Source organism: Penaeus monodon, chromosome 44 (assembly GCF_015228065.2).
Source record: "Penaeus monodon isolate SGIC_2016 chromosome 44, NSTDA_Pmon_1, whole genome shotgun sequence".
In the NCBI taxonomy this organism is placed as follows: Eukaryota; Metazoa; Arthropoda; class Malacostraca; order Decapoda; family Penaeidae; genus Penaeus; species Penaeus monodon.
In genome coordinates this window covers 4,201,084-4,214,449 of record NC_051429.1, presented here as the reverse complement: position 1 = coordinate 4,214,449, position 13,366 = coordinate 4,201,084, and the positions used below count along the sequence as shown (strand labels likewise).

The following is a 13,366-nucleotide window of genomic DNA, read 5'->3' as shown; positions in this document are numbered from 1 at the left end:
CCTCTCTCTCTCTCTTCTCTTTTTTGTCTCTCTCTCCCTTCTCTCTCTTTTTGTCTTCTCTCTCTCCTCTCTCTTTTGTCTTCTCTCTCTCTCTCTTCTTTTTGTCCTCTCTCTCTTCTCCTTTTTTGTCCTCTCCCCCTCTCTTTTTGTCTTCTCTCTCCTCTCTTTTCTCCTTTTTTTTCTCCTCTCCCCCCTCTCTCCCCCCCTTTTTTTTTTGTCCTCTCTCTCTCTCTCTTTTTGTCTCTCTCTTCTTTTTTGTCTCTCTCTCTCTCTCTCTTTTTCTCTCTTTCTCTTTGTCTCTTTTTCTCTCTCTCTCTCATCTCTTTGCTCTTTGTCTCTGTCTCTCTCTCCCTCTCTCTCTTTTTTTTTCTCTCTCTCTCTTTCTCTTTGTCTCTCTCTCTTTCTCTTTGTCTCTCTCTCTTCTCTCTTTCTCTTTGTTTCTCTCTCTCTCTCTCTTTGTCTCTCTCTCACTCTTTTTGTCTCTCTCTCTCTCACTCTCTTTTCGTCTCTCTCTCGCTTTCTCCTTGTCTCTCTCTCGCTTTCTCTTTGTCTCTCTCTCTCTCTTTCTCTTTCTGGTTATCTATCTATTTATATTTATATATTTTTATATGTATATTTATTTATTTATTTATATGTATATTTATATTGATATATTTATAAATGTATATTTTTGTATTTATATACATGCATATATTTTCTTTGTAATATAATCACAAACATGATCGACTGGGTTCCTATCAGGACTATAACTATTCCAAAACTATTATATTTGATCATCCAGTTCTTCACAGTCTGTGCAATGTGGTAGCGAAAATTGGCCGTCTGGGATACTGCTTCAATATCCTCAGAATACTGGATTAGATGTGGAATTGCTCAGTAATTTAAGATTTTTTATGTAATACTCTGGTAACTGTTCCATTGATTTTGTGCAATCGGCCAGCACTTTTGCTAGCAATGCAGCCTAAGATTATGATACTAACACCACCATGCTTAACTGTGGGATTCAGGAAGGTATTTCTCTCCTTTTCTGATACAAGCCAGTCCTTTATTAAAAGCACTTCTTCCCAGTCGAAACCTCTGTGTGCAATTGCCCATTCAAGTCTCTTCTTCCTGTTCAGTCAATAATAGCATCTTCTTGGCCCCACACTCTCTGGAAGTCTTCTCACTGTTCTCTCACTCGAGCCTATTCAAGATTTCTTCCTGAGCTCATTGGCTAAAATCTTCCTTCTGTCATGTAAGGCAACTTTTATAACGACTGTGTCCTCTCATTTTTTTTCTTCCTGTCCTGTTTTTTTCCCTGTCTTTCACTCTTCCTGTTTCTTTGTGCTTCTTAATTATCTCCTGCACAGTAGACCTTGCTACTTTCACCCTTTCGGTTATTTTATTCTTCGTGTAGAACGATTCTCACCCCTGTTGTCCATACTCAGTCAAGGAACACGGGCCATATTCTGTAATAAATAAGCCAAATGAAGTTGAATTTTAATATAATCAAACACTATTTTCCTGATAAGTGGGTAATTAGACTGGGAAAAAATCAAGTTACATTTAAAAATGAAATTGCTTGAAAAATCATTTACTATAAAAAAAGAAAAAAAGAAGAAAAGAAAACGGGATGAGAGAGAGTGGAAATTATGAAAACTGCAATGAATTGGTCAAGTAAAGGTTGAAGGAAGGAAGCAACAGGAACCACAATCAAAGCGAGGCCAGACAAAGGAGGGTCTTTTTAGCAAAACCTTTTCCTTGTTAATTTACCTGAAACTTTCAATGCTTCTTATTGCATTTTATGTCCAATTCAAGAAAAATAGAAACAGTGAAGCTAATAATAAAAACTCCCAAATACTAAGCAAGGTTATATATCATTTATATTATCAAGTTTCCAACTTGATAATCCACGAAACAGAATCAAAATTTAAAATTGAGCTGAAAGTACAAGAGCGGCCAGTTACCATTTTTGGTTAAAAAGACTACTACAATTCTATCTATTTATGATCACTTTAGTATTTATATAATTAGGAATGTCATTAATGTAGTCTGATTTCCTTGTTCTATTTTCCTGTCCTATTTAAATGCAATCTTTTATTGATTTTTTCCCCATTTACAATTTACAGGGTGACAATGAGCTTCATCGTGCCTCAGGACCCACTCACAGATGAGGAAACGTTTAGCACAGGAGTCAGTATCAAAGAGGAGCCCATCGACAGTGTTACCGAAGAGACATATCTAGACATTAAGGAGGAACCACTTGATTATGGAGATGAAATGAGGGATGAAGTGAGTGACGTGAAAGTGAAACGTGAATATCACGTCTTTCATAATCTTCACGACCAAAGACACGAAGCAAAGACGAAGGAATTGTGTAACCTGGTTCAGAAACGTAATGACATGTTGAGAGTGCCATTTGTGGTTGGGAAGGGGAAGCCATACTGTTGTGAGATTTGCAATAAGACATTTTCTGTGAAAAGTCACCTGGTGAGGCACATGAGAGTACATACAAAGGAAAAGCCATATAGCTGTGAGATTTGCAGTAAGGCCTTCACTGAGAAATGTACACTTGTAAGGCACATGCGAGTACATACAAAGGAGAAGCCTTACAGGTGTGAGATTTGCAGTAAGGCATTCTCACAGAAACAGATTATGGTGAGGCACATGAGAATACATACAAGAGAGAAGCCATTTATGAAATGATAACTCATATAATCGTTGACTCAGGCCTCACATGGGAGTACATACAAAGGAGAATCCAAACACCTGTGAGGTTTGCAATAACTTCCGGTATATATATTTGTACATAAAGGTCACAGGCTATCTAAAAGTATATATATATATGTATATGCTCTCACCTAGAGATGTCCCAAGGGGGAATGTGAGATTACATGAAATATTATGCATGTAATCTCACTGGACATTTTTGGAGAAAAATTGTCCTAAATTTTGGAGGATCTTATTTCCTGATTTATGCTGTGCATGATATTCTAAACATTTAATTCTTGTCATAAGAGCAAAACACACACATACACATATATATGTATGTGTATAAATATATTTTATATATATAGATAATATATATTATAAATATATATATATATATTTACATATATGTATATATATATGTGTATATATATAGATTTACATATATGTATATATATGTATATATGTGTATATATATGTATATATATACATACATGTGTGTGTGTGTAGATATAGGCATATTTGCATGTATATATATTGATATATACATATTTACATGTATGTATTTATATGGAAATCTAGTTAAATTAAAAGAATGTTAGATTTTTTAGAAAGCAGGAAAACATTTTCCTTCACGTCAATTAATGATTACTTTAAGAATATTAAAATCATAGTTCCTGTAATATAAAAAGTAAACTAATGCTCAAAATTTTCCGTGTTTTACTTTTTCTTTATTACATGAAAATAATTTAAATATAAATATACCAATTTTAATATGTTACACAGTTTACAAGAAAATATGGATTTAAATCAGTCACTGAAGCACAGAGGCCATGGTTACTTCCTCAGATCTTTCTCAAACGACGTCCAGCAGAAAACTGTGACTGACATTGGATCAACCTTCATCAGCCTATCACTCGTATGGTGTTCCATCATCGTGGTATTTTCCACTGCTGCTCTACCACGGTTTTTCACTTTTTGTCAATAATCGTGACACGTGCAAATGTTTACTAAAATTTTTAGATCTAATAGTGTAGAGGATTTCAAAAATAAGGTTATGTCCCCAAAGACATAGAATGTGAGTTATTTTTATGTCTATTGGATTCCTAGGTTTCTTTTTTATAATCTAATTTTTCAAAAAACACACATAAAGAGAAATATAAATAGAAAATATAAAGAAAAAGATACATAAAACAAAAACAAAAAAAACAAAAAACAACACACAAAAACAAAAACACAAAAAAACAAATCAGATAAAAACCAAGAAAAAAAACAAATAAAAAGAAACAACAAGAAACACAAAACAAACAACAGAGTGAAAAATCATAAAGAAAAACAAACAAAACAGAAAAACACAAACAGAAAACATCTCAAGAAAATAAAAACAAAGAACAGAACTAAGCAAACAGAACATACAAAAAAAACAAAACCAATGCAGAACAACATCATAACACAGAAGAGCATACATCCCAAAACATAAAACACAAAAGATGCGAACACATACACAACAAACAAATTACCACACAGCAAAAAACACCAGAGATCACACAACACAACAAAACACACACACAAAAAGAAAACAACAAATACAAAAAATAAACAACACACAACAAGAACAAAACACACACACACAAAGCAGAAAACAAACACAGAAGCACAAACAGAACACAACAAAACCACACACCACACAAAGATCAAAACACACACACAACAACAACACAGAAGGCAGAAACACACACACCACAACAGAGCAGAAAAACACACCAACAGAAGAACAACACACACACAAACAAACACACACACACAGAAGCAGAAACAGAAAACACAACACACACAAACGAAAACAACAACACACACAGACAACAAAACAAGAAGCAGAAACACAACACACACACAAGAAGCAGAAAACACACACACACAAGAAAACACACAAGAAACAGCAAACACACGACAAAACAAACAAAAAACCACACAGCAGAAACAAAACAACAACAACAAAAAACACACACAGAAGCGACAGAAACAAACACACACACAAAGCGAAGCAAAAAACACACACACAGACACCAAAAAAACACACAACAGCACAACACAAAAAACACACACACAACACAGAAGCAGAAACACACACAACACAACAAACACACAGAAACAAACACCACAAGAAAAACACAGAAAAACACACACACACGAAGCAAAAAAACACACAAGAAAAAACAAACACACAGAAGAATAACACACACAGAAAAAAACACAAACACACAAAGCAGACAGAAACACACACACACACACACACAGAACAAAACAACACACACAGAAGAAAACACACATACACACAGAAGCAGAAACACAAACAAACACACATAGAAGCAGAAACACAAACACACACAGAAGAAACAACAGAAACAACACAACAAAGCAGAAAACACAACCACAAGCAATAAACACACACACACAAGCAGAAACACTCACACAAAATCAGACACACACATACAACACACACACACACACACACACACACACACACACACACACACACACACACACACACACACACACACACACACACACACACAGAAGCAGAAATATATACACAAGAAAAAACACACACACAGAAGAAAAAAAAACACACAAGAAAAACACAAAGAAAAACACACAGAATAAAAACACACATACAGAAGAAGAAAATAAAAAACACATACAAGAAAAAACACACAGAAGAAAAAACACACAGAAGAAAAAAACACACAGAAGCAGAAACACACATACACACAAGCTGAATCACACAGAAACACACGCGCACAAAGAAGCAGAAACACACACACACACACACAGAAGAAGAAACATACAAAAATACACACAGAAAAGAAACATACAAAAAAATACACACAGAAGCAGAAACACACACACAAACACACACAGATGACACACACACACAAGCAGAAACACACACAGAAGAAACACGCACACACAAGCAGAAACACACGCACACAAGCAGAAACACACACACACACACACACAAGAAGAAACACGCACACACAAGCAGAAACACACGCACACAAGCAGAAACACACACACACACACAAGAAGAAACACACACACAGAAGCAGAAACACACACACACACAAGCAGAAACACACACACAGAAGCAGAAACACACACACACACACAGAAGCAGAAACACACGCACACACAAAATGGTCGCATATATCTAACACTACAGACTACAGACTATCGGTTAGGCAGGAGTGTGGCCTTCAACCTATGAATCTCGAATCGACCTTTGAAACTTGGGGGAAGTGATAACATTTTAGCTTGTCTGTTTCTTTACTTATAGTAAAGAAATATAACTATTAAATTCAACTTTAAAAGGTCTGGTGGATTGTTAGATTACTTCCCTCACAAAACAAAATTTTGGGTTTCCTCTACTCCTCGGAAAATGGCACAGTAGTTCTCCACGAAAGAACTACACAAAAGTATCTTCTCTAGTATATATGTATATGTATATGTATAAATATATATATATGCATATATTTATATATCTATATTCAACACTATCTAAATTTATATCTATCAAAATAATATCAAATTAATTTATATCATATAAATTTATATTTATATTATTATATTATATACATCTCTTATACATTTATATTCTGTATATACATTCTCCGTGGAAAGGAACTGGGGACCCTACCACGTAGTCACTCCAAGAGCATCACAACATGAAAACTACAATTAAGTATCATGCTGTGACCACGGCGGCTCAGACATGAATCTACCGTTAAAAGAAGAAGAATATACATTTATATATTCTCTCTATATACATTTATCTATATACATCTCTCTCTATCCATTATACATCTCTATCTACATTATATCTATAGCTACATTATATCTATATCTACATTATATCTATATCTACATTATATCTATATCTACATTATATCTATATCTACATTATATCTATATCTACATCTATATTTATGTTTATATGTGTATCTATATTCATTTTTGATATTCATATTTATATCTATATTTGTTATTTATTTTTATATCTACATATATTTATACGTATATCTATATTTATATCTATCTCTATATATATTTATATCTATATTTATATTTATATCTATATGCAACACTATCTATATCTATATATATATCTATAGCTATATTTATATATCTATAATCAACACTATATCCATATGTATATATCAACACTATCTATATTCAAGACTATATCTATATGTATACTATATGCTATCTGAGTTTTGGCTTCTCCAGGAGACATGTCTACTAATTTCACATATTCTCCTAAACTCGCATTCTGCATGGTTTCTGACACTCCTTTTCCCCTCATATTTAATTGGTATCTGTGAAACCATTTCTACATTATCATCTACAGTAACCTTCTCATCAATAGCCATGCTATTATTTATAGGAACATTCTCATTAATAATCCATCATTTATAGTGATGTTTTCATCAATATCCCTGCTATTATTTATAGGAATGTTCTCATAATATCCCTCTACCATTTAAAGGAACATTCTCATAAATAGCCCTGCTATTATATATAGTAACGTTCTCATCAATGGCGATACACTTCCTGCATGGAACAAACATCATTAGCATAATTTAATTATTCTAATGGCTGGAAATCTCTACAGAGATCCCTTGTGCATCCTGAACGCCTGAACACCCTTAACCATCTACTGTCCAAATTAAAAGTCCCTCGCTTATTTGTCACACAACATCTTGCTAATATCTCCCATTAGCGATCTTTTAAATACGATAATGTCATTCCTCCACACGTGTCCCCCAACAAGTATCTAGCCCAGGATAGATATAAGAATGACTAGTTATTTACAAAGGATATCTGCTTAATAAGTCAGCTCCTGTATTGTCTTTACCTGCAATGTGACCTATACAATATCTGTAGAACTGTAGGCACAAAGACCAATGGACAATGCTGTTGCTGCTAGATTTGGCACTGTTTATATAAATTAACAGTTTATGATCTACTTCTAATATGAACTCTACCTGCAAGATAGTCCTGGAATCTCGTAACCCCGAACACTATGGCTAGACATCCTCTTTCCACAGTTGAATAGCGTCTCTCCCGCTCTAGCAACTTCCTGCTTGCGTATGCCACAGGGTAAGGAACATCGTCAACATTCTGCAGTAACATCGCCCCAACACCATAGACGCATCAGTCCTGAGGGCAAAGGGAACATTAAAATCCGGCAATTTTAGGATGGGTTTAGTGGTCATATATTGCTTAAGCTGTTCAAATTTGCTCTCGTTCTCATCACTCCAATGAAAGGTTCCTGAACATTCCTTCTGAGCATATCTGATAGGGGACTTGTGAGGTTTGAAACATTAGGTATGACAGTCTATAAAATGAAATCATCCCGAGAAATTTCCTCAAAGCCTTCTTAGTCTTAGGTAAGGGTACCTTAAGCAGTGCCACAATCTTATTGTACTGAGGTTTTAAAATCTGGCCATCAACAATAAATCACAAATGTTCAACTGAAGGAAAACCAGATCTACATTTTGACAATCTGGCTGTGAAGTTGTACTTTCTTAAATGTTCCAGGACATTTACTAATGCTTTCATATGTTTTTTTCCTTGTACTACCATATATGAAAATATCATCCAAATAAAAGGCAATGTTACTCAGTCCAGATAATACCAATTTCATGAGTCAGATATATGTAGCACCTGCTGTCACTCAACCAAAGGGGAGTCTCATGAATTCCATGAGGCCTCTGTGGGTAGGAAAAGATATTAAAGGCATAGCACTTTCGGAGAGTGGAATCTGATGTGCTTTTGTCAAATCTATTTCTGAAAAGTATCGTGCTCCTGCAAACTACAGGATGGTTCAGCATGAAATACAGTGATCAAATTAATTGCACGAAAATCAATAGCCATGCACTATGTCCCATTGGCCTTCTTAACCATTACTACTGGGGAACAGTAGGGGGAGAGGACAGTCTTATAATGCCTTGTTCATACAATTCATCTACTTCCTCTCTGAATTGAGACTGGAGATGGATGGGGATTGGGTATCTTTTAGCTCTTATAATCTCAGTGGCAAAATCTATGAATGTTAGGATATATTTCGGACCCTGGGAAGATGCAGGAGTTAATGTTCCAACAATGTCGATCGCAACATGAGAAAAGTTTGTCATAAAAGGTTTTGGCTGCAATGGGACAGGCTTTATTCAGACTTTACTGGACATTCTCTGGCACTTCTCACAAGATCTGCAGTAGTCTTTGATATCAGCACCCATTCCAGGCCAATAAAATGTTCCCTTACCTTGCAGTGTGAGAAATGGCTTGCAAGTGGACTTTCATGCGCCAGACTGAGAATTATCTTCCGACAGTCAGCAGCTACAACCAGAGAGGTTTTGCCAACCCTTCCACGAAATCTGAAATTCACGCAGGAGCGATAGATTAAACCATTCATTACCTCATACTTATACACACCAGCCATCGCGCATGTTTTCTGTTTCCCCAGCATTAGCTTTGCTCCTGACACCTGACAAAGATGGACAAGTTGACTGGAGTTTGACCAATTCCAAAGGTGTGATACTGAGAGCTTCTAACTTCACTAATACTAGAGGATGGACTCTCTTAATTTTACATGATCTAGTTTCAACTGCTTCAACATATTCATCAGTAACATTAGTCATTTGTGTAACTGGTACAGTACACGGTATAGTTTCAATATGGTCAGACACAGCTCAACTGGTAGTAGATTTACTAGTAACAGCATCAGGGTTATGATCTTTTAAACACCTGGAATGTTCCCGATTAACACAGAGCAAACTTTGATTTCTGCCCTTACAGCTTTAACTCATCCAACATAATATGGACATCGAATGAAACATTTAACTAGAGGGAAAGTGTCTGTATGCCCAAGATAATAAGAAACTCTAGTCCACTGACATGATGGCAGGTCAACATCCTGGAGTACTTGTTCAATAACGCAAGAACAGCCAGAATCTCGGAGACCCAAGAACCATTGATGGTGCCACAAGTTAAGAATTTATGACGCGAGTTGTCGTCATAATGAAAAATTGATGGTATAACTAGATTGTTTTTAGGGCAATGTGGTTTGATGTGCCTGACTTCACCACAACCATGACATGTTACTTTAGATCTCGGGGCTTTCTCCTCAGCTTCCTCTGGATCCAATTGTTTGGTCTGAACCATCCTCTTACCTCTGTGTAGACTGGTGTTCCATTTCGGGTAAGATCCATGAGCAGAAGTTCAAGTACCTGCAAACCTCACAGCTTCATCAGGAGTAGATGTGGTTCTCTCTCAGAAACATGCCAATATCTGGGGAAACGCAAGACTTTAGCTGGTCTAATATCATAGATGTTTGTGTTTGTATGTGTGGGTGTTTGTGTGTGTGTGTGCTTATGTGTGTATGTGTGTGTTTGTGTGTGTGTAAATACGTTTCGTCTCCAGCTTCATCAGGAGTAGACGTGGTTCTCTCTCAGAAACATGCCAATATCCGGGAAACGCAATACTTTAGCTGGTCTAATATCATAAAAGAATGTGAATTCTCATAAGATTTCTCTATGTTACTGGCCTCCACCCATAAAATCGAGCATCCTTCCTAATTTATTTACAAACTATTTCACTAACTTTGACTTTAGCAGAGTGGAAGTCAACTCTGTAACCATCTGGAGTTTTAGCAAAACTATCAAGAAGACATTTTTTCCATAGCTCATAACCTTTAGTTACCTTAAGCGACAAACTTGCATAAACATCTACTGCTTTCCCTGTCAAAAGGCTGCCTAACCTCACAGCATAGCTTCCCTTCTTTAAATTCAAAAGATCAGCTACTCTTTCAAACCTTATTACATATAAAGAAATATCTTCACCATCAAGACATACAGGAAAGCTAGGTCTCACAGAATCCTCACTGAATACTGGGGTGATGGAGGCGTTATTACTGGCACGGATTTTCACCATTTCAAGTTTGTGAGCGAGTCGTACTTTCTGGTTTTCAGCTTCTACCTGTAATTTTTGTAACTCGCTCTTATCTCCAGGCCCCAAGGACGATGAGGGGAGGCAGGCCTGTGCCTGCCCAGTGCCTGCCTTATACCTGGCTTTTATCTGGCTCCCGCGAAACATACAGTGAATATGGTTTGGCAAACCCAGAGACTACCAACCCTACTCACTGCGCCCCTTGTGAATAATTAGGTTCTTATCAATGGGCCTCGTTTCGTCTCGAGCTAAATGGAAACCTAATTCACCCTCGTCTATTTAGTACACTCCAAAAATGTATACACAACATTTCGCACACAAATTTACTTTCCTTCCCATCCCCCCCCCCCTCTTTCACAGATTTATAGTTTGCTTCATTTCGAGTTCCACTTCCCCTGCTCTCAGGGATAAATCCCAGAAAATAATGAACTTTTACGTTCACTTACCTGATTCAAAGTAAACATTAAACTCTATGCACACATATGAATCCAAAAGGAAACCCAGACTTCTTCGTCAATCCCAATAAACTGATTAATTAGCCCTTACGATGTATGGATGCTCGAGAGCGACTATAAAGAGACAATGAACCCCTACTTAGTGGACCCACGTCACGAGACGTGAAGCTGAACCTCTGAACACCTGAACACCTAAGAACTTCTACTGTCCGAATTGCAAGTCGCATGCTTATTTGTCACACAATATCTTGCTAATATATCCCATTAGCGATCTTTTAAATACGATAATGTCATTCCTTTACAATATATGTGTGTGTATTTCAGTGTGTGTTTGTGTTTGTTTGTGTGTGTATGTATTTATGTGTGTGTGTGTGTGTGTTTTTTTTTGTGTGTGCGTGTTTTTGTTTGTTTATGTGTGTGTTTGGGTGTGGTTTGTGTGTGCGTGTGTGTTTGTGTGTGTAGGTGTTTGTGTGTGTGTGTGTTTGTGTGTGTGTGTGTGTTTGTTTGTGTGCATATGTGAGTTTGTTTGTGTGTGTGCACATGTGGTTGTGCATGTGCGTATGCCTGTGTGTGTGTGTGTGTACACATATTGTTGTATGTGTGCGCATGCCTGTGTGTGTGACTGTGTGTTTGTGTGTGCGTGTGTCTTTCTTGTCGTTTGTTTGTGTGTGTGTGCGTTTGAGTGTGTGTGTTTGTCTGTATGTTTGTGTATGTTTGTCTGTATGTTTGTGTGTATTTGTCTGTATGTTTGTGTGTGTGCTTGTGTGTGTGCTTTTGTGTGTGCTTGTGTGTGTGTGTGTGCTTGTGTGTGTGTGTGTGTGTCTGTGTATGTGTGTGTGTGTTTGTCTGTATGTTTGTGTGTGTGTTTGTCTGTATGTTTGTGTTGTGTGTGTGTTTGAGTTTGTGTGTGCTTGTGGGTGTGTGCTTGTGGGTGTGAAGCTCAAGAGGAAACTCGGGAAACGACAATTGTAAGTTTTATTTGCATATTTGTTTATCAAAGAATACATGATTTGGCAGTAATAACAGTGTTGAGTGTAGGTTGTGTGGGCGGGAATCCATCTCCAGCGTGTTTGAGCGCCGCCCGCTGAATTACCCAAGTTCGGTTCGGGATTCAGGATTCGGGATTCAGGTATCAAGGGTGTCGAGGGGACTGGTAGGGTATTAGGGTAGAGGATGGGGGGTAGGTGTGAGGACGAAAGCTCAAGAAAAAGGACGAAAAGGAGAGAAATTAAAGGGAGCCGAGAGATGGAGATGAGAGGTCAACGGCGGAGTAGAAAAAGTAGAAAGCGAGGAGATTAGTACGGGAGAAGAGAAAAACAGAATAACGTAAATCGCGAAGTAGAAGAGAAGAGAGAAAATGAACGAAAGAAGTGAATAAGAGAAATGAGAGAGAAAACGAGAGAAAAGTATAAAATAGCATAACGAAGGAACAAGGAAGAGAAAACGAAATCAGCATGGTAGAAAGTAAGGAGGGAAGAAATATTAGGAAGGGAAAGGGGAAATTAAAGGAAAGGGAACGAAAGAGATGAGCGAAGAAGTGAGAGCAAGAGAACGAGTATTTAGGAGAGACGAAGGATAGCGAGTAGAGTAAATAGGGCACAGGAGTCAGGATGATACGTGAAGAAGAGGAAGAGGGAGAGGGGGAAAAGGTTGGAGAAGAGAGTAAAAGGGAGGTAGGGGAGACTAAGGGAAACAAGGTTGAGGAGGATAAGGGGGGGGAGAGGGGTTGTGTAGTGAACTGATACAATTATATTTCGCAAAGAAAATGTAAAAAGTAGCGTCACTGTCACCACCCATTTAGTTATCATATGGGAACGAGTATGTGGTTGTAAGAAGGGGAATAGTGTAGAAGATTAAATGAGGAAAGGAGCGATAGATTGGGTAAGCGTGAATGTAGCGTGTGTGTACGGTGTAGGTGGTTAATGGTTAATGGTTAAAAGCAAGAGAAATGTGCTAGACATCTAAGGTCATGTAGCACTATAGTTAATGTTAGGGAAGGGTGGTTGAGTTTGTGATTAGTTGTCTAAGCTGGGCAAAGGAATTGGTGAGTGAGTACGGTGTAGGTGTTGGGTGCGAAAATATAAAGGTCGGTAAGCGTGAAATAAAGCCGAGGAGAGGCGTGTGCGGGGAGAACTCTGCAACGCAATGGGTAGAGTAATTAATGACTAGAAAAGGACTGGTTAACGGGTTCAATGAATAGATCCCTTTTCCTTTTA

General features: G+C 37.2%; 1 protein-coding gene across 1 annotated transcript in view; it reads left to right on the top strand.

The window, feature by feature from the left end:
* The window catches only part of LOC119568458 (gastrula zinc finger protein XlCGF67.1-like), a gene marked incomplete in the record, with an annotated part of 14,445 nt that extends 11,384 nt beyond the window's left edge, over positions 1 to 3,061 (top strand). The window contains 1 exon segment of the mRNA XM_037916990.1: positions 2,107 to 3,061. Coding sequence (XP_037772918.1) covers positions 2,116 to 2,685 — 570 coding nt within the window.
* Between the last annotated feature and the right edge of the window lie 10,305 nt (positions 3,062 to 13,366).